The sequence below is a fragment of the Panthera uncia genome, chromosome A2 (genome assembly GCF_023721935.1).
Source record: "Panthera uncia isolate 11264 chromosome A2, Puncia_PCG_1.0, whole genome shotgun sequence".
In the NCBI taxonomy this organism is placed as follows: domain Eukaryota; kingdom Metazoa; phylum Chordata; class Mammalia; order Carnivora; family Felidae; genus Panthera; species Panthera uncia.
This window is the reverse complement of record NC_064816.1, coordinates 73,399,585-73,422,030: the sequence shown is the minus strand read 5'-3', so window position 1 is coordinate 73,422,030 and position 22,446 is coordinate 73,399,585. Positions and strand designations below refer to the sequence as shown.

At 45.3% G+C, this 22,446-nt stretch overlaps 1 protein-coding gene across 1 annotated transcript in view; it reads right to left on the bottom strand.

The window, feature by feature from the left end:
• The window catches only part of LAMB1 (laminin subunit beta 1), a 74,362-nt gene that overhangs the window by 36,201 nt on the left and 15,715 nt on the right, over positions 1 to 22,446 (bottom strand). The window contains exons 7-17 of the mRNA XM_049641327.1: positions 19,371 to 19,573; positions 17,173 to 17,293; positions 15,519 to 15,707; positions 14,869 to 15,048; positions 14,622 to 14,734; positions 13,052 to 13,131; positions 3,944 to 4,079; positions 2,276 to 2,434; positions 1,308 to 1,435; positions 951 to 1,074; positions 59 to 263 (exon numbers count right to left, since the gene is read on the bottom strand). Of these exons, the coding sequence (XP_049497284.1) occupies positions 59 to 263; positions 951 to 1,074; positions 1,308 to 1,435; positions 2,276 to 2,434; positions 3,944 to 4,079; positions 13,052 to 13,131; positions 14,622 to 14,734; positions 14,869 to 15,048; positions 15,519 to 15,707; positions 17,173 to 17,293; positions 19,371 to 19,573 (1,638 nt within the window). The remainder of the gene's footprint in view (positions 1 to 58; positions 264 to 950; positions 1,075 to 1,307; positions 1,436 to 2,275; positions 2,435 to 3,943; positions 4,080 to 13,051; positions 13,132 to 14,621; positions 14,735 to 14,868; positions 15,049 to 15,518; positions 15,708 to 17,172; positions 17,294 to 19,370; positions 19,574 to 22,446) is intronic.

Sequence of the window (22,446 nt, the reverse complement as noted above, 5' to 3'; positions counted from 1 at the left end):
ACACCTCGCGGTGCCAAGTACTCCTAGCTGTCAAGAAAGAGGGGTCGGGGATACCTACCCAGGCCTGTCTGGTGTAACAGGGCAGAAATGCTGAAGATTATGTTTCTGCACACGTCGGTCATTGGTGTTTTCACAACGCTTCTGCTGTTCTCCAGACATCTGTATCTCTGAAAGGTTTCCCAGGCACTGTTGGTGACCAACCCGTCCCCTGATCCTCCCACAGTGAAGATATCCAGTGATTTACAAAACGGCATGAGAACAAGCTGCGGAGAAAGAGGAACAGCAGAGCATTCTTACGGTGGTGTCTGTGTCGTCAACTGAAAAGAGCCAACACGTGAAAGCCCCAAATGCTTTTTTGACTCCGGCAATGAAAACACTCGGACTCATTCAATACAGTAAATACCTCTTCGCTCGTAAATAGTCTTGCCAGAAAAAAATTTAGAGATACCTTACAGAGCCTGATGGCTTTTGCAATGCCATTTTTAAGATACTTTTTATTTTCATCAACAATCAGCTTGAGTAAATCCTTTCCAGGCGGCAGAGTTTTTATTAAAATCAGGGGCGCCTGGGTGGCTCAGTTGGTTGAGCATCAGACTCTTGATTTCAGCTCAGGTCATGATCCCAGGATCGTGGGATCAAGACGGGAGCTGGACTCTGTGCTGGGCGTGGAGCCTAGTTAAGATTCATTCATTTACTCTCTCTCTCTTTCTCTCCCCGCACCCCCACTCCTCCTCCCCTGCTCGTGTGTGATTTTTCTCTCTCTCAAAAAAACAAACATAAAATAACATAAAGTAAAATAAATAAGCAAAGTGGCATTAGAGGCAAGAAAGAATGACTGTACCTAAGCTCTCCATGTTACCCCTCCATGAAATCCTCTGGGGGAATAGATGAACCCTCTCTGCCCAGCCTTTCCCCCATGACCTTCACGTCAGAAATGACCTTCCACTTACGGAGTCGATAAGCGTGTAGGGACTCTCCAGGTCGCTGTCAGAGGACGTGTACTGAGGCAGCTCTAACCTCACCGTGTAATTCACACCCTTCTCAAAGCACACGGGGCGCGGAAGGACGACATACCTGCCCCAAAACGAGAGGGAAAAATAACAACAGAAAGTCAGCTTTTAAGTGTCCAATCCATCAGTCCATCAGTCGAAGATCTACATAGATCCTTGCCAAGGAAGAAAGGCAATTGCCCATGTTTGGCTGTGGCTCGGAAATGCTAACTGGACAACACACAAGGCAAGATACCAGGGACAAAAAAACAATTTGCATATTCATTCTCCTGAGCTGCAAACCAGTGTCACACTGACCTTGAGCCAGGCGATAAGGACACCACCTGGTTGTCATCATCGGGAATGGTATTACCGCATCGGCTGCTGGTTGGGATCTTTCCAGGTCGCTGCACCATGATGACAGCTTTTTCCCAGCGGTCGGGGAGCTAGAAGAAGCAGCAAGCCATCAAAGGAGCATCCACACTGGCCGCTGCTGCCTGTCTGTTTACAAAGACCTCTCCCAATCGGTCATTTGCCAAGTTTAAATGAAAAACACTTGCTTGCATTTCCTTTCCCTCTTTACCATTTCCTCTGCTCTTGTCTTAGCTCCAGCCCTAATCTCGTCTCACCAGGACGAGACACAGCCTCCCGACCCTCCCCGCCTTTCCCAATCCTCTTTCCAGCTGTGTCTGGAAACACAGCTCAGATCAGGACAATCCCCTGCTCAAACCCCTATTAATATAGTGTCCAAGCCCATTTGCTGATCCTAGCATCCTTGCCAATCCTATGCCCTTATCTAGCTGCGTTTCCACACTCTCAAAGCTCTCCCCCTGGCCACACCGTTCCTCACTTCCTTTTATGTCAAAATTCCATCTCTGTTTTAAGGCCTAGAACCGATTCTTTATGGGACGTGTTGGCACCCGCTGGCACAGCTGGGCCGCTGTGAGCCTGTCTTCCAGGACTGTCTGCCTCTCTGGTCTTGCACCTTCCACTTTCAGCCTTTTGCTAAAGGTGGGGTATGCATCCAAGCCTGGGCTACGCAGGCTGTGATGTCAAGGAGGGGGTCTCACACATCACCACCTCAGGCGTCAGCAAGGCTGAGCGCCTAACGACGAATCACTAAAAGTTTGCGAAGCTTAATTCGAGAAAAATGTACATTCTCACTTCCATGGGGGTATGAAGTCAGAGGGGTTCCTCTACGCTAATGCAACCTCCACATTTCACAAAAACCGTGTCCATTAGAAGAAGAGATTTCTACCACCCCCGATAGTCCACGGAAGGTTTACCTGTGGCTCATAGCGAATTAAGATGTCATACTCCATGGAATATGGTATGTTGTCAATGAAAAACTCCAAATAAGCCCCTTCAGGCACTCGGACGAAGCCGGCTCCCGTCCAGGAAGGAATCCGGTCTTGAACGTACTGCCGCTCCACGATGCTGATCCCCTGCGGACAAGGGGGGGCAGTAGTCAGGCTTTACTTGAAATGGAATTCAAATAAATACGACAGTTAAAGAAATCTGAAGTCACCCAAAGGTCCAAACCATAGGCATTACACCCATCTCTTGCAGTCACGTTTTTCAGTAGAGTGTGTAAGTTTTTGACATATAAAGAGGAATCGGTTTCCCTTTGGTTTTGTGGTTGAGGTAGTCTTGGAACACTGGAGATGAGGCTCCGAGGGCCTGGAAGACACCTTCTATGATATAATCAGGAATGAGCCTAAAGGAAGGAGGGGGAATGTCCCAAATGCTTTCATAAGCAAGCCGAGGAGTGACGAGCCATTTCCCAGATTTTCTACAAGGCTCGTCCAGTATCCAGTGGATGTATTTGCCTTTCTCACTGGCATTCGTTTCAAGCTCCAAGTACAAGCGAAGAAACTTCATACCATCACGAGGGCTCACCGCAGAGGAGTTCATTCTGATGGTCACCGAGACTAAAAATCGATCAGTTTCTGTTACCCCAAGCACCCATCTGAGTGTGTTCACAGGATCACGTAGAACCACTGTGATCAGTTGCCTCCAAAGACAAAGTGCTTCATTCTCTCTATGCATAGGCGTTCAGCTCTCCTTCCAACAGTTGGAACCTGTGTTACCCTGCCCTCGGATCTACTCTGGGCTTGTGACTTCTGACCAAGAGAATTTGAGAAAGGGACCTCTGAAACTTCGGAGCCCAGTCTTTAAGAGACCTGGCAGTGTCTCTCTCTTTCCTCCTCCTTGACGCCAGACCCCATGTAATAAGTCTCATGGTCTTGAATCCACCATGCTGTGAGGAAGCTCAAGGCAGCTTCTTGGGGGTGGGGTCATGTGGAAAAAAAAAGGCCCAGCTAGCCTACAGCTGTTCTGGCCACCCCAGCTGAAGTGCCAGACGTACATTCAAGCCACTGAATTTTGGGATGGCTAATGACAGCAACAGAAAGCAATGTCTTCTCTGAGTATTTGCTATACTAGATCAACAAGAACTTTGGAGCATAAGTAGAGGAGTGGACCAATGAAAAACAACTACTCACCCCTCCCCGCCAAAAAACCTACCAGAAGCATTATTAATGATGTTCCAAAGTCTCTGTGAGTTACAGATTTACTTGGCGTGAAATAGGACTGTGCTTGGAGTTCCTGGGTGGCTCAGTCAGTTAAGCGTCTGACTCTTGGTTTTGGCTCAGGTCATGATCTCATGGTTCGTGGATTCAAGCCCCGCCTCGGGCTCTATGCTGACAGTGTGGAGCATGTTTTGGATTCTCTTTCTCTCTGCCCCTCCCCTGCTCGTGGCCGTCCCCCACCCCCAAAATAAATCAATAAGCTTAAAAATAAATAGAACAGCTTCCAAGAAGGAATGGTCCTGATCCTACCACTGACAAGAGCTGTAAAAATACTTTTTATATGGACTCCTTATGAACTGTGCATATGCCATTACTGCTCCCCAAACATGGCTTTTCCCATCTGCCCAGCACCCCCCTACTTACGGGCCCAAAGTTGGCTTCTTCTGCTTCGTAGATGTAGTGATCCAAGGTGGTGAAGTAGTAACCAGACTCCACTTCGTTGCACTGACGCCCGATCACGTGCGGTCGGCATGCGCACTGGCCCGATTCAGGGGAACAGCTGCAAAGGGGGGCAAAGCCAAGTCAGCTGTGCCACCCCATCTGCAGATGAACCCACCAGACACACGTCTACGTTTCCCACTAACATCAAATGGGTGAAATGTTCAGGTAGCGTTTACTTATTTCCTTCAGAAAGTAAGTACGTGCAAAAAAAAATTTACTGCCTACGAATTAATTGCAAACTCTGGAGCTCAGGCTCCCCATGAGCTGGTTCTTTTGGTTTCATCTTGCTCGCCTTTCTTCACTGTGCTCCATTCACACCTTATTGAGGTTTTCTGTAGGTATCACCAATGTGTTTGCTTGGTATCTTGTATCTTATGCCTGATTTCTCTTTCCTGGGCCTCAGACACAAATATCTGACTCCCAGAAGGATGGTTCCAACGTAGCTGTCCCAGCGGCTAATGACAGATCACAAAGGGCAACACTCCATCCCTCCCCTGTCCTCTACTGGGGAGAGGACACCACCAGCCACGAGGTCAACCAAGTCAGAAACCTAGAAGCTCTTCTCTCAAGTCTTTCATAACTAAGGAGGAGCCCGATTATGTGATTTCTTGGTCTAGGATCTTGCGCTTTGTCTCGCTCTTCACACCAGCTGGGCTATGCCTTTCTGTGCTCTCTCACTCACGGTAAAATCGGTCTTCCCATCAGTGTTCTTGTTGCCAGTCTTCCAACTTCCCAAGCTAAACCACCACCACCTGCAAAGCTGCCCAAATGACCTTCCTAAGATGCACTGACCACATCACTTCCTGTTGGCCCTTCCATAGCCTGGCCCTTGTCTTTCCAGCCCCACCGCTTCCCTTGCTTCTCCAACCATATGAACGATTTCTGCAACGCACAGGGTGATTCATGACCCCTTCTCTTGGCTTACGTTGTTCCGGTAGCCGAGAATACCCTCGTGTCTTATCCACCCAGCAGAGAGCCACCTATTTTTCAAAGATTCAGCTCACAAAGGACTCCTGCTGTCACATCTCCTGACCATCACTCTCCACCCCAGAGAATGAACCACCTTCTCCTTCCTGCCACCACCTCCCTGCAGGAGAAACGATGTAGTCACAACACGTACAACAAAGCGTGTCACGTAGTAACTGGTCATTAAAGCAAGAACTGGTCTTCAAATCCTACCTGCCTTTCCAAGCCCAGTTCGTCTCTGTCATGGTGTCTGCTTTGGTCCCCCGCTATTCTCACATGGTGCTTTCTCTACCTGCACCGTCAAGACAGTTATCACTTTCTCTCGACACTTTCTCTCTAGATCCGTCTGAGCCTCTACCAGATGGCAGATTGCTTGAAAGGCGGAACCATGCCTCCTTCACCTCGGTCACGCCCCTGTCCCCCTCCTGGGACCTGGCGCAGCCCTCTGCACACCGATCACACTCAAACACTGGTTGAACAAACAGAATGCGTAGGGATAGGCATTTTGAATACAAAATATGAACAAATAAAATAGATTTAATGTAAATGATAGAACTTTTTTTTTTTTTGAGAGAGAGAAATAAAGTGTAAGCAGGGGAGAGGGCCAAAGAGAGAGGGAGAGAGAAAGAATCCCAAGCAGGCTCCACACTCAGCGTGGAGCACGACACGGGCTTACTCCCCTGACCCTGGGAAATCAAGAGTCAGACACTCAACTAACCGAGCCACACAGGCACCCCAAACTTTTTTTTTTTTTTAATTTGACATGTTGTTTCAAATAAAGCCCTCTGGATAGACTAGAACATATTTGGTTTGTTCTCAGGCTATGTCTCCTTTCTCTTGTGCACAAGGTAAAACCAAATTATAGGTGGCCATTTTTTACTTTGTTGAAGTCAAGATGGGATTTGGAATTGTTACTTTAAACCCACTCCCAGAGTTCAAATTTTTTCCTCATCCCAAAGTTCATTTTATTTAATTTTTTAAATGATTATTTTTGAGAGAAAGTGCATGCGTGCAAGTGGGGAAGGGGAAGAGAGAGAGACAGACAGAATCCTAAGCAGGTTCCGCGCTGTCATCACAGAGCCGGATGCGGGACCTGATGCCACCAACCATGAGATCGTGACCTGGGTTGCTATCAAGTCAAATGCTCAACTGACTGAGCCACCTAGGTGCCTCCCAAAGTGCATTTTAAACCAAGTACCTAAGGCAAGTTACAACTCATGGGAAGACGGAACGCTTCCAGGCTTATTACCAATGTCCCCAACGGCCCTGCCATGGTCCCCCCCGCAAAGTCTTCTTCCTGCAGATCACGTGAATGGCTTCTAACCCAGAGGCATGAGTACTTAACCTCCTGTAGCCAATTCCCAGAGGAGGAATGCTTGCTGTAGTTGGGACCTAGCCATCTTCTGGCACAGTCCACCAACAGAGTCATTTTCAAAAACTTAGGCATCAGGCATTACGTCATACGGACAAGAGAAAATCCTTCCTTCCTGAGGGAATGAATGTGTAAAACAGGAACCGCCAAAGAAGAAAACAACTCGATTCCTCACCTGCCATCACCAGAGAACAAGCAAATGACGGTGAAGGATAAAGACGAGCAGACGCAGAATTCCTAATTCTGAAGATGAAACCACTCACGAGAACCCGGTCACATGGAAGGAGTTCCCGTAACATCTGCCCTGGCGATCACGTGCCTCTGTGCCCACAGACGTGAAGCGTGGTCTCCGACAGGCCTGGCTCCACTGGACACTTACTCCTCTAGTGAATGCATTCCTGTGGCTCCACCTGCCTCTATGCACCTAGGTTCTGGCCCTCACTCAGCTCTGCTCGACTCGTCCATTTCCAGCCACGAAGGGGACCACGGCCATCCCGCTGTCATCTCTAACTCACCTCGTCACCTCTCACACTGACTTACCCTCAGCTCTGCTCTTACTGCCACATTTAAAATTCTTCTGACTTGGGGCGAGACAGACCTTCCTTGTCCTTCATCCTCGATATCCAAGTCTTATTTCGAGAGGTCTTTCAGCTCAGAAGTGTCATCTTGCTGTCACTGCCACAACCACCGTCCAGCATGTCATCGTGCCATACCTGTCCCTCTAGCAGCCTCCCACAACTCCTGATGCCTCTGCCTGGTTTCCAGCAGCCTCCACAACCATCCTCTGAAGACCACTGCTACTCTTTCTGGTGGCCACCCTTTGTTTTCCGGTGAGCCAGACCCCTCACCTTCTTTCACAAGTACTTATGGAGCCAATACTGGCCCTGGTGCCAACACCCTCACATTTTCGCCCGCTGTCACTTTTCCTCTGAATCCATCTATACCTCCTTGGCGAGTCTATTATTTCTGAAGGATATGGAGAAGGAAAAATGGGAGGAAAATAGTTCTTGCCCTGAAGAACTACCAGTCGAACTGGGGGGGGGGGCAGGGGATAAACTGTAAAGTAAGGGACCACTGCAGCAAAGCAAAATGCACTGAGTACCTACACAGAGCTACAGTGAAGATATAGGCTGCAGAGGAAGCCACCCTTCACCTGGTTGAGGGTGCATCCATAGAGGAGGCTTCTATGAGGAGCGTCATAGAAGCCATGCTCTGAAGGTGGCAGGGGATCCTGACAGGCAAAGAGAGGACAGGAATGACAGGCTGAAAGAGGGGGAATGTGAACGGAGACGGTCACGGTCAGACCAGGTCTTGAGCATATGTTACACTCACTCTATCTCCGGACCTTTGCCTGTCTTCCCCCTCCCAGCTGGAAGGTCCTCCTGCCCACCCATCACACCTCCCAAACCTCTCTCAGCTTTCCAAAATGAAGCTCAAATCCTGCCTCCTCCATAGTGAGACAAAAGATTACATGTAATCATCCTTCTTGTGTTCAAGTAAAAACCCTATCAGGCAGAAATGGTACACTTGACCCCCATACCACGAAATTTCCCTATAACTAGATACAGGTTCCATTTGCTGCATCAGTAAGGTAGAATAATGATGGACGGCAAAATAAGTCAGCCCCCGTGGCAGGCAGAAATAACGGCCCCCCCCAAGAATAATAACTGATCATTATCCCCCAAATCCGCTGATAGGTGATTTCATATGGCACCAGGGGGGTTGCCAATGTGACTGAGGTTAAGGATCTTGAGATGGGGAGATTATCCAGAGTTGCTGAATCTAATCACATGATTTCTTAAAAGTGGAAAAGGCAGGCAGAGAAGTGGGTCAGAGAGATGGGACTTGAGGAGGATCTGACCCACCGTTGTTGGCTTCGAAGATGGGAGTTGTGAGTCAAGGGATGTGGACAGCCTCGAGGAGCTGGGAATGGCCCCTAGCTGACAGCCAGCAGGGTATCAGGAATCTCCTCCTATAGCTGAAACAAACTGAATTCTGCCAACAACTCCAATGAGCAGGAAACAGATTCTCCCCTAGGGCCTTCAGACATAAACACAGCCCTACCAACATCTTGATTTTATTCCAGAAAGGCTGGCCGTGTCTGACATACAGAACTGTAAGATAATAAACTTATGTTGTCTTAGGCCACGAAGTTGCAGTAATTTACGATGCCAGCAAAAGAAAACTAATACAAGACCAATTTTTTTTTTCCAGTGGCTAAAGGCCTAGATTATTAAAAACAGATTTCCCATAAATGTAGAAATTAGCCACTTGTTTACAAAAATTCTACTGGAAGGGAAATTCTATTTCATTTAAATAGCGATGAGCAGAGACAATACTGTTTAGTTTCAACTTTTCTCTATTACTAAGAAATTAGGCACAAAAAACGGGAAAACATCATCATTCATAAGAACCACCACTCTATTCAACACTGGTATCTCTTCCATAATTCTGATTCCACACTGATCAGCAGTCAGCAGTCCAGGGTCCAGCAGTCCAGGCCTTCTCTCCCAGCCTCCTAACCAATGAGGATAGTTTCTTAAATGTGTTCTATAATCTCTTTACATCCAGCCACCACAGTAATTAACAACTGGTGAGATACCATTATCACTCAATACACGGGTGAAAACATGGATTAACTTCTGCTCTGGTTTCAAAGTATAATGAATTTCAGCTCCTCACTTATTGGGCATCCACAAGGCCCCCGATGCTGAGTATGGAGAAGGATGAGAAAACAAACAAGACACAATCCTTTGTGTGGTGCCTGGGTGCCTCAGTTGGTTAAGCGTCCAATTCTTGATTTTGGCTCAGGTCATGATCTCATGGTTCGGGAGATTGAGCCTACGGGGCTCGGCACTGAGTGTGGAGCCTGCTTGAGATCCTCACTCTCCCTCTTTCTCTGCCCCTCCCCCACTCGCACATGCACACTCTCTCTCTCAAAAAAAAAAAAAAAAAGACCCAATCTCTGTCTAGAGACCTTTAAAATACAAATAGCGATAACACAGAGCAGAATTCACTAAGTGCTGAAAGCAGTACAGAAGTAATGTGTTGTTGAAACATCCAAGGAAGGTTGGGGTCATCAGTTCAGGAAGCAGAAATCTTCAAAAGAGTGGTGGGCTTCAAGCCAGACACCAAAGCTCTAAATTTAACCGAGGCAATAAATTTTAAAGGATGCTATAAAATCGTTTCTATTTTTCAATGTTTTCCAACACTTGCAAGTAGCATTTACCTAGCAACCATTCCTATTTATTAAAGCAGGTTATTTACTAGGCAAAGCTTCGTTAGCCTGGCTTAACCCACATTGCTTAAAATGGGTCTTCTCTAAAATATTCCACAATTCAGATTACCTGTCAACGTGATCGACCTGGATTGCTAAAATTTTATTCCACACAAACAAAACCATTTGACTCATTACACAAAACATTTTTCCACTTGACATGGTTTTCACGTTTAATTCTGCTCCTGGCCAAAGTACCTGAGGAATGTTTGGGGTCACAACCAGAGACTGCCTGTCCAAAAGAGTGCATAATTTGTTTTTATCTCATAAATATCTTCTGTTTCTCAAATTCTTTTTCTTGATCAACGTTTATTCCATTACCTACCATGTACCTATGGCAGAGCAAAGGAATATTACCAGGTAGAAGATATTTATGCATGGCTGCAATAAAACAATCACCCAGCAAGTATCTCTCCTCAGTGCCCACTATGCACCAAGCATTCTTCTAGCAGAATTGGTGTTTCCCAAGACTTAATTGGATCTTCTATCACTGTATGGGGCTCCTAGAGAAAGTCCTCATGGGGAAAGTCCTCATGGGGGCAAACTTCGAAAAGGATCGCTACGAAACACTGCAGAGTCACAGAGGTAGAGAAATATTTAAAGGTTCTTATTTTTGGGGTGCCTGGGTGGCTCAGTCAGTGAAACATCCGACTTTGGCTCAGGTCATGATCTCAAAGTTCATGAGTTCGAGCCTTGCATTAGGCTCTGTGCTGACAGCTCAGAGCCTGCAGTCTGCTTTAGATTCTGTGTCTCCTCTGTCTCTCTCTGCCCTTCCCCCACTGACACTCAGTCTCTCTCGCTCCCTCTCTCAAAAATAAAACGTTAAAAAAAAAAAGGCTCTTATTTTTTTTTCATCAGTGATGCCAAAAAAATAGGGTATCTCATCAATCATGCTAGGAAGATCAAATTACCTGCTTTAAAATCTTCCCTAAAATTTTTTACTTCATAAACTCTCTTGATTAGAGTGTCTGAGTTCTATAAATTCTTGCAGGAGAGACAAAGGAACAGGCCAGGGGCCATGTGTGGGCAGTTTAGAGACAGGAAATGTGTGTGCAATAGAGAAACAGAGGAAGGGAGTGTAAGTAACAGAAACCATTTAGGGTAAAGGCACATAGGACACTCTTGAATTCATGACATCATTTGGAGAACAATGTAGGCCACTTTCATCTAATCAAGAAGGATTTTAGGAATGATGACAGCTTTGAATTGAGCAATCAATTACTAAAGGAATCAGCAGGTGTTCTGGGAGTCACAAAGGAGAGTCGGAGACGTGATTCCAGAAGCAGACTAGCAGTTTTTCTTCCCTGCTTTTATGGAACTGTCCTTGCTTCCTCCCCTCTGGAGGTTTTCTAAGAACAGAAATTCACACTGGAGTCCCAGAGGCTACATGCTGTACTGAGTTTACTGCAGCGTCTGGAATGGAACCAACCCAAATGCAGACGCCAAACAGAACATGTTCTTGCTGCCTAAAATCCCATTCCTTCCCAGCAGACTACGACGGTGTTGGGAAACAGTCTTGTAAGACAGTCAGTTTGGGGAGTACACGGAGCTTGCTTGATGACTTCAGCTTGCTCTCTCAGGGGAGATTCAGGCCACAAGGAAACATCTGCCTATCCCCTTAGACGCCACTTAACACTGTCTCTACCAGATGTTCTTAGTCCGACCCACTTACAGAGGCCAACATTCTCTTTGACTCAAAGGTGGTTCATGTAACTCCTACAAATCTACATCTTGCCAAATGTGTACAGGGATTAATTTTTGGTAGAGCTTGCACCTCATCTGTTCAAGGGATACCAACGTGTCTTGATAACTAAAAGTGATTGCATGCAATTTTCGTTAATAGACTCAGAGGTTGGAAAAAAAATTAAAACCAGAAAGAAGAAGAAAATGAAAAGATTCTTAACACAAATCAAAACGGGAGTTCTTTGGGGCCCCTGGGTGGCTCAGTCAGTTAAGCATCTGACTTCCGCTCAGGTCAGGATCTCATGATCCATGAGTTCGAGCCCCACATTGGGCTCTGTGCTGACAGCTCGGGGCCTGGAGCCTGCTTCGGATTCTGTGTCTCCCTCTCTCTCTGCCCTTCCCCTGCTTGTGCTCTCTCTCGCTTCCAAAAATAAACATTAAAAAAAAAATTTTTAATGGGACTTCAATTTCTGTGCATTTTTTTTTAATTAGTTAATTTTTTACAGTAGGCTCCATACCCAACATGGGGCTCAAATTCACGACCCTGAGATCAGGAGTCACACATTCTACCAACAGAGCCAGCCAAGTGCCCCTCACTTTCCATCTTTTAGGTTGGTGAAAAAGGAGTATACCAACTGCTGGTGGGGCTGGGGAAAAATGTGCTTTTGTAACCAGGTGGCTGGAAAAATATTAGCACAATCTGGAGAATAATCTAACAATCTCTATAAAAATAAAAAACACACATGTACTTGACTTAGCCGTTCCATTGCTGGGAACCTCATCTATACAAAACAAAAACAAAAACAAAAACAAAAACAAAAACAAAAACAAAAACAGGAGATAAGTTGTGGCAATTTCCCATGACAGAATACCAAGAAAAAAAGAAGAGGTAGATGAATACATGCTGTTAAAAAGAAAGAGGCACATGAATACATGTTGAAATGTATTTTTTTAAATCTAACATGTTATTTAAAAAGAAATGAGAGGTGCACCAAAAACCAACCGATACTTAGGAATAAACCTAACCAAAGAGGTGAAAAATCTATACACTGAAAACTATAGAAAGCTTATGAAAGAAATTGAAGAAACACACACACAAAAAAAATGGAAAAATATTCCATGCTCCTGGATTGGAAGAACAAACGTTGTGAAAATGTCGATACTATGCAAAGTAATCTACATATTCAACGCAACACCTATCAAAGTAACACCAGCTTTCTTCACAGAGCTAGAACAACCGATCCTAAAATTTGTAGGGAACTAAGAAGAAATGAAAGGATGACAAGATATTGTCATTTTTAATAGGTATTCTGATCTCTATTATTAGTTTCTCGACTATGAGAAACTCCTAACAGTGGCACTTGCAGCCGCGGATGGGGGGTGGGGGAGGGGAAGGGCAGGACATCTGCCTTAGCTGTTGGAATGTTTTTCTTTTAAACGATGGGCATACATTGTTTCCAAAATTTTAAAAACACTGTAAAGTACAAAACTAACCACAACGCTATTAAAAGCCAAGAAACAGAAATGTACTTGAGGGCTTCAAAGCTAACTTGGGACAACCGATCTTTGCAAACACTAAGACCCCAGGTGAAAGCGATGGTCGGCCCCTCACAGTCAAGGGGAACGCACTTCGCCTCCTTCAGAGACACCGAGCATCCCACGGCTCCTAGAGGTCAGGAGGGCTTACTACTGAGGGGACTGAGCACCAGAGCGAAAGTGTAGCTTCACTCACCTGTTGTTTAAAGCCCCTCCAAGGTCACAGTCACAAGGTCGACATCCATCCAAATCATTGCTCAAGCCCCAGTGCTCCGGCTGCAGAATAAAAGATTTAACATCGAAAGGTGGGTTCCCATAATTACACAATAGACTCAACAAGGAACAAGTTATGGCATGTCTGGGTTGATCCACCAAATGCACTTTTGTACCGTGAAAGCACAAAGCCTACAAGGGGAAGGAGTATAAACATTCTGAATTCAAGAAACCCAAGCTGCAGGTTGCTGGGGCCATCATCATGTAACGCCAGATCAGAACAGCTGCTTTTCCAAGCCAACAGCCTTTGTCCAGTTATTAATATGAGCAAGCAGCTAAGAGGCCAATCTTGTTCATTAGAAGTACTCTGGCAGTAAGAGACTTTTGGCAACCACTTGGCAGGCCTTTAAATTTTCCATAAGTTCAGCCTGTCAAAAACCTCATAAGCAAAGCTCTTCAAGGATTTATCTGCGTCCAAATGGCATAAAGCAAGTATTTTCACAACTGAAAGGGGAGAAAATCACTGAATCCTGAAAGCACTGGAGATGGAAATAAAAAGAAATGGAACAGAATCCATGTAGGGGAGAAGAGCTCTCTGCACCTTAATAAATATCTATTTCCTAATGAACACATAAAAACCAGGTCCATTGATTTAAATCAGACTTCCAGAAATTTACTTTAAGCATCTGGATATAGGCGAATGTGCCTATAGGTCATAAACATAATTTGGGGTCAGTGGAACCCCTCTCACAAATTATAAAGGGATTCATAACAACGTTATAAAACATGGAATAATTTAAAAAATTACTCTCGGAATTACTCTACCCAGAATCACCACAGTGAACTTTTTAGTGTATTTCCTCCCAGATTTTGTTTTTCTTGATGAATTTTTTTCCTACATAGTCAAGGTACTACTCACATCCTATATATGTATTTTTTAATACCAGCATAAGCATTTCCTCACGTTACTGTCATTTTCAATGGCAGCTGAGTATCACACTGTATACAAACCCCCAAATTTAGTTTACTATTTTCCCCACCGTTCCTTCCATGGTTTTTGGCTATGATTAGTACAAGATGCAATGAGTCTTCTGGCGAATACATTTCTGTCCAATTTTCTGCTCATTTCATTAGGAAAGATTCCCAGAAGGGGGATTACCGGGTCAAAGGGTACGTGCATTTCTACAGGCTACTGATAACATATTTCTAAAATGCTTTCTTTGCCAAGTATGAACCACTGTGCATTTCCATCAGCAGCTTAGAGGACCAGCCCCTCATTATGTCCTCTCTAATAGTTAGCATCCCCATTTTTAAAAACTCGTTAGTTCTGTCTATAAAAATGGGATGTCGCTGTGGTTTTTATAATTCTAACAGCGACAGTGAATATCTTGTTAAAATCAATTCATTGGCAATTCTTCTGTGAATGGCTTGTGTCTTTTAACATTTATATATAAGGGTGATTGATGGTAGGGTCTGCAGTAGCGAAAGGCATTCTCCACTAAAACCTGCCACCTTCACGAACTCCTCATCCCATGTAATCAGGATTTACCTACCAGACACTGGTCACAATGCTGTCCTGTCACCAGACGCTTACAGTAGCAGTAACCAGTCTCAGAATCACAAGGATTCCCGCCAGGAATCGTTCCCAGAGGATTGCAGGCACAAGCTTAATTAAAGATAAAATAAAGCAAAGAAACACAAACCAAGTGAGCGCCAAGAGGTGGTCTGGATTTAGAACTGCAAAGTCAAACGGGAACAGCGTCCACGAGAACACCCCAACTTTTTCACAAATGCGCTTACATTTACAACCAAATGGATCTTCAGCACTTAAGCCGTAGAAGCCCTCTTTGCAAAGTTCACAATGTTCTCCTTCCACGTGTAATTTACACCGACACTGGCCGGCAATGAGACCAGCAGAAAAATCGGTGTAACTGTCACAGATTCCCCCATTCTGAGATCCAGCTGGGTCACAGGTACACCCTAAGAAGAACAAAAAGCACCAGGTAACAATGTGAGTGTTTGTATAAACACACGTTCCCGTCGGCCCCTCGGAAGGTCACAGAAATAGACTAAAGAAGAGAAGGTGCCAGGCAGCTTCTGCTGCCAGCATCCTATGTAGCAGTTAAAATAAAGCGGAGTCTCATGCTCATACCAGGAGTCCCGAGAGGATGGTGGTCACCAGCCTATTCAAACTGAAAGGTGGCTCAGCTGATTACGTGTCCGACTTCAGCTCAGGTTATGATTTGACAGCTCGTGAGTTCAAGCCCCACACTGGGCTCTGTGCTGACAGCTCAGAGCCTGGAGCCTGCTTCAGATTCTGTGTCTCCCTCTCTCTCTCTGCCCCTCCCCTGCTCACGCTCTGTCCCTCTCTCTCAAAAATGAATAAACATCAAAAAAAAAAAAATCAAATTGAAAGAGGACGGAAAACGTCATGAAATTGCCCTACGTACGTTCACAGAGGTGAGGGTCTCGGACGTCTCTCTCCGGGTGCTGGAAGTAAAACGGCTTGCACTGTTCACAGTTGCGTCCCATGGTGTTGTGCTGACAGTCATCACACACCCCTCCGCTTACATTTCCGGTGGCCAAGTACACGGCCATGTCAAAGTGGCACGAGCTCGAATGTTCATTGCAGTTACACTCTGTGTGACAAGGCCAATGTCAAGTAAAGCCTTTTTTAGATCTACTTACCAATGGAGGAGGGAGTGCCAGGAAGAAACTCATTTTGGAAAGCGGGGATGAAGTTCAGGCAGCTAACACTTAGGGGCCCGTGGAAAAGGACATGTCCGCCTGACATCATGCTGGAAGCCTTCCAAGGGTAAGCTTTATGAAATAACTGAACAATCTGCCCGTTTTGGAAGAGAACGGGCTTCGAAGCAAAGAGTGGAAAACTTGGGGGAAAGGATTGCCCCTGGTAGCCACGATGTGGAGGACGCCTCTGGGTGCCACTCAGGGTGGGAACACACCCCTCCAGAGGACCTTCTAGGCGATACTTCTGGGAAAGCCTGGCTGGGCCGCCAGCTCTGGGGAGTGTGGTGTCAAGGTGATGCTCTTCCTTCCCATTCCCACCAGCTCACGCGAGCAGGCTCTTCAGTGAGAATTAAGGTCTGTGCAACAGCCATCTGGCCGGCCTTCTGACCCTCTGCTGGCCCACTGGGCAGCCCTCTTGGTCCAACCCGGCTGTCACATCATCTCACTCTCTGCTCTGTGACCCACATGGACTCCTCTGTCTTCTCACAACGAAGCCTAACTTCGATTGGCCCTCACAGGGCTCTACACTCTGGCCTCATCCTCTCCCTCCTGCAACACAACCTCCCGTACGGAGGGGCTGCGAGGTATCCACCGACAGACTCTGGGTGCCTAGCAGGGAACTGCCCTTGACACACCTGTTGAATTAAATGTCGGAATCATCTCCCAGGGCAGACTCGGCGTTGGTCCTAAGAAGAACGTCCTTGGGGCTTTAGGCTTTGCTCGGTTCTCCTTATCTGAACTCCTTCCTGCTTCCCCCTCCCTCTCTCCCTCCCCCCCCCACCTCCCTTTCTTCTTCTTACCTCAACAGTCTCAGCTATCATCAAAGGGTTGTACTTAATAACAATCCTTGACCACTCCAGCCCTCACTGGTTTCTGAACTTCTAGATCAGGCCTCAGTGGGGGAAGGGGCAGGCATTGCAATCACTGTGGGGGGCGGGGAGGTGTTTCAAACTACACGTCTGCCCAGAGAATGCCACCGGGCTGGCCAGCTGGCCAGACGTATGCCATGGGCTGCAGCCAGACTGGCACAGAGACAGGGCCAACAACTCTTACACCTTAGTGATCTACCGTGCCGTATTTTTCTCTCATTTTTCTCTCACGCTCCTCTTGCCTTTGAGACAGGTACAGTGTCAGGGACAACATCTCCAACTTCTAAGTCTGCCAAGCCCCTGGCTACTGCTCTGAATGCTAATGTATTGATTGAACTGAGTGGATATTGGTTTCCTAAGAGTATCTGGGTGACGCTGGCAAAAGGGTACTAACTTTTCTTCCTTTTGCAAAAGTCACGTACTCTTATAGTAGCTCTAATCAGAAAATGGGTCCTGGAGTCTGGACATCCCTCTGACGGAGACTTACTTTTACAGGCATTGCTGTTTCGACCTTCAGCGGGTCTCCAAGGTAAATCGTGGTAGAAATCCATGCACAGTTCACAGTTTAAGCCCTTGGTATTATGCCTGCACATGCAGTGCCCATGAACCTTGAAAGTTACACAAACAGGAAGGAGCAAAGTTAGAGATGCAACCTGATGGCCAGGTTTTCTCCACAATCAGTGGAAGCAATAAACCCCTTTCCTACTAATCCGCATCTCTAGCTCAGCGCAATGAAGATTTGTTTTAATTCTGTCCCTCCCTGAAGGGAGTTCTGTCTTTTTGGTGGCTTGAACTCCCATCTCTAGGAACAGTTCCTATTATATAATGGATACTCAATATATATGTCACTGAAGTAGGGATCAAAGAACCCAGATGAACAAAATCGGTCACTTAAAAATTAGAAAACAAAACAAAACAAAAAAACAAAAAAAGCCCCACAAAACACAAAAACTAGGTACTTAAGAGTTAAAAAAAATCTATGTCAAAAAGAAACTTATTATAAGAGAAATCAACAAAAGTTATAATGCAGAACTAAATGTATGCATACCACTGGAAACCAACTCACATTACTGCAAATTTTACCACTAAGTCACAGAACAGAATGGGTTTTTCTGCTTCTTTTGTTTTGTTTTTGACTTCAGGCAAAGCACTTCATTTTTTTTCCCCAACCGAAATGAGATTCAAAATATTAATCATTTGCCACATTCACATTTGCTTTTTTTCTTTAAGAAAGGAAATCTAAAATCTTGGGGGAAAAATATAAATTATTTTGCTTTGTGAAGGGCCTAGGATGCACTCTTTTGCACTGTGTCTCTGGCAAGATATGCCTAAGCCCCTGAGGCACGTAAATGATAAATTCTTTCAGTCTACCAAATATGCATGTACTTAGGCACCTCACCTTAACACTAGTTTCTACAGAATGGAATTCAGGAACAGGACAGACAGGTCCGCCCTGGACTCACCTTGACAAGAGTGCAGTGAGCAAAAGACTAAAATCATCTCATTACAAGCTAGTTTTCTGCAGACTGAAAAACAGACCCAAAGCACATGCCACAGGACCCTACAGTGTCTGAATTAACAGCATAATGTACGGAGACCCGTGACAGTGACGGGCCTGTAGGACTTAGCTACATGCCAGGCTTGTTATCCTGCAAAGTAAACATTATCTACCTAGCATTCCCTGAAAGATGTAGCAAGAGATTACAAGGACAGGTCCTCCCTTGAGGCCCCATTGAAAATGCCACTTTATCTACGTAGCAAATATTCTAACTGGAGCGAATGAAGGCGGAAGTTTCAGGCAGCTGAATACACTCAATCCTGGACCTTCTTTGATGAGGACTAATGATCTTTGAAAAAGCAAACGGCAAGTAAGGAAGCCTTACACTCTTCTACGAGGGAGGCCCAATGTCTAATGGAAGGAATCCTGGGGCAGAGTCCAGGAGGGTAAGATTTGAATTTCCATCTGCCATTTACTTAGGGCCCTTTGGTGAACTATTTAATCCCTGCTCTCTTCTTACAAGGATAATTGGCTGAATAAATCCTGTTTAGCTGTAAAATCCTGTGGGTCTATAAGAATTAGCAGTTTACTTAGAGACTGGTAAAATAACCCCGACTTTCTCCATTTGGCAAATCATCCAAACCCCCAATTTTTAGAAGTACGTAGTTTGACAACACGTATATTTGGCATAAAAGTGGGAAAAGAATGAAACTAGAAGAAATATATAAAGAAACAAAGCCCATTGGATTCAGAAATCATATTTCGTAGTTCCAGGTTCAAATGTCCAGGTTTTCTGGACTGGGATCACTTTATGCCTTGTAGCATAAAGATGGGGGTGTTTGTGGTGTCTAATCTTCCCTAAAGGAAAAGAAGATGCACTGGCTACGTAGAAAGCTTTTTCCTCCTTACTGACTACAAAAAAATATCTATTGTAGTAGCAGCTTGCTGCAACAATTTCCCCAAACTAGTTCTTCGCCCATGAAATGAAAAGCTTTTATATTCTCACAGTCTAAGAACGTTAACAAAGAGAAAACCATCAACCACCAGTAATGGCGGAAAGAGCTCCAAGTCAGTCTGGAAAAGTAAAACCCCTAGAAATTGTGCAAGGTTTAAGGTAAGACGAGATTCAAATTGCTTTCCGGAATCATCTGTATGAAGGAGAAAGCCCCCCCACAGCACTCACTCACCATTCCTTCTACTTCTTCATTGATTCCATCCACAGGGGCGCATTCGCTGGCATGACCGTAGCAGAAGCAATTTCCTCGAACCACCATATCATAAACTGCATAGTAATACTTTTCCCTGATTTCCATCCGGGAATCCAAAAGGTTATCTCCCAAAGTGTGGAGCTTCACAAACTTGATTCTCAAGTTGGTGATTTTTAAGAGATCTACAAAGGTCACCAAGAAGATGAAAAGTCTGATCACACAAGCAAGACTTGTTTTGCAATTATACAACACCTCTTCTCTTTATAGAAAGGCACGGCAGATAAAAATGCCGAAGTAAAGGAAAGGTTACCCCCTTGTATGATCTAGATGACCATGCTAGTAAAGTTTAACAAGTATATCAAGACTGTGAGTCTCTGGAAGAAAGAAGGTTTGCTGCCTCCTTACTAGTTTAGTAAGAATATCTATTCTGCGACGGATGTGCTTGCAGACTGTTTCAGGAAAAAGCGCAAAAGCAGAGAAATTTAAGAACACGGCTGCAGGACTGCAAGAACCCACTGGCACAGAGTAATCTGAACCATCGCAATTCCACGCGGTGCCCACAGCAACTAGGGTCGGTCTCAAAATCAGAGAGTTCTATTCAGGTAGGAGGGGGTTGAGCGGCACACTCCAATTGTCTTCATTATTGTAAGATAGAACGAAACATTTTTGTGTTTATTTTTGGAGAGGAAAATACTCTCTGAAATTTCCCACCACAAAGATGAAATCCAAGTTGCTAAAATAGATTTAACACTATGGAATAACTACTATCCAGGGACAGAAGGTCTCCACCAAATTTCTACACAACGTCACAGTCTCCCACTTTTTTGTCCTAGTTTGCCATCCACAGCAAGGCATAGGGATAAAGGAGCTCAGTATCAGGAGGTTGGGCAAGTTTTTGTTTTTTCCCCCCTAAATGTAAGTTACTTGTAGATCAATTTCTCAGATCTTTTCTTCTCTCTCCTGGGTCTATAGATGAATGCTTACTACAGAAGCTGGCTAGCAATTACATTCTATTAGTAACCTGATAAGCCAGAAGCCATTCAACCTTCTCTACCAATGCTTTCATCAATTACTAAGTGGACCCTAAAACACGGATGAGTCCATCAGTCCTCCTATGCCCTGTGTAGCCTGAGGTTTCTCCCAAGCTTTACTTTCATTTGGGCTGATACATTCTCATCAGTTACAACAGGGAACAACCGAACACAGGGTGTTGGCCCCACGCGTCAGATATATTCAAAGCCCTGATACAATTTTAACTACTGAAAATCTATGCAGAGCTTACAATGAAGACTATAGAAATAGCCGTGGGTTGAAAGAGAAAGTCCATGAGTCCATGCATTAAACTTAGGCTCTTTGTAAAAATCAAACACAAAACAGAGAAACCGTGGTACGACTTAGCTGAATGGAATTTATGAATGCCAACGTTTCCTCCTGCACAGAACGAGCACAAGCGCCTATTGACAAGAGGCCAGACAACAAAGCTGGAGAGCAGCTGGAGTATTTAGAAGCCCTTGAACTGATCTTTGTGGAAGGCCTCAGAAGAGCAAATATGCTCCTTCCACTCTCTCCTACCACAGTTAACAACAACTAAGCCTTGTATATTGACCGCTGTTGTATACTGAGGCAAAACCACTTGTGAAGAGAGTCTCTGAGCTCTCCACAATAGGGACGATGAAAGAGACGTTGTTCCCGCGAGTACAAGGTCAATCGAAAACGTGATCAGTTAAAATGGACGCCTCTTGAATTTTTCTGAGGCCATTTAACAATGAAAAACAAGGAACTATAATGGCAGCCAATTTTCCAAGTCCCACAAATTTCACCCAACAAGGAGCAGACCACGAGTTCCTCTAGGGCCCCATGAGGTGTTTGTCCTGGAGATCATGTGGACGTTTCTCACAACTGGATTTGGAGAGCAGGGAGGGCAGGCCTCACAGAGCTCACTCCGAAATGCCAGAACTGGATGTGCCATTAAATATTTGTTTCACAATAGAATGAATGAGTGAATTACAATCCAGAGACAGTCTGGGCCACACGTAAAATTAATTTAAGTGGGGAAATAGCACTTGTCTGGCAATATTTCCTGGACGCTTTCCCTTCTACTCTTTCATGCTTCATGCTGGGAGGTTCCATGGCACCGTGGTTCCAAACAAGGCCATCCTCAGTGAGGAAGGAGCACCAAGAATCGGTCCTGCCTCTCTGCTCGGCGGACTACACCTTATCCGCAGGAGAGAGAGTCTCATCCCTTCACTCTGAGGAAGGGGACTGGGTCCACGGTGAGACCCAGGCCGTGGCTGATGGCACCGTCATCAACAGCAGCTTCTTTGACTCACTGAACACTTTCCGTGTGTCAGGCACGTTGGAAAGTCGTTTACAGAACTCCTTTTCCCTCCATAATGACCCTCAGGTCACCATTACTATCTCCACTGACAGATGAAAAAACAGAGGCTAAAAAAAACCCAACTATAACCAGGTTTAAGCAGGTTATTTGCCCCATGTCACAGAGCTAGGATATGCTAGAAATGGGATTTAAACCCAGGTCTGTCGGACTCTGAACTCTTTTAAGTAGTTCACATTTTGCCTCTGAAGATGATCGAAATGTAATTTTTTAACAGCAGAAGTATGGTTGTTAAATGCTGGAAAGAACTCTAAATTTAGAATCCTAACGTATGGCTTCAGGACCTGCCTGACACTAAATGGTCATGTCACCACATGCATGTTATTCTAACTCTCTGAGCCTCAGTTTGCTTATCTGTTAAATGGAAATGACAACCGCCACCTTACTCAGCATATGGAGCATGGCTGAGACTTCGGATTCTCCCCCAGAACTCTCTTTTCTTCCTTTGATGGTAAGAACCTTAGGCAAGAGTGTGAGAGGGCACATGGCCGCCTACCTAGAGGTTTCCCAGTGTGCCTTGAGGTAGGGTCATGTGGCTAATTTTGGCCAATGGGATATGGATAGGGGCCACGTACAGTTTCCATGTTGCTTGCCCCTCTCTTCCTCCCATCTTTTAGGTTGGGACAATAACGTGGTAGGGTTCGTCCAGCCCCAACCATG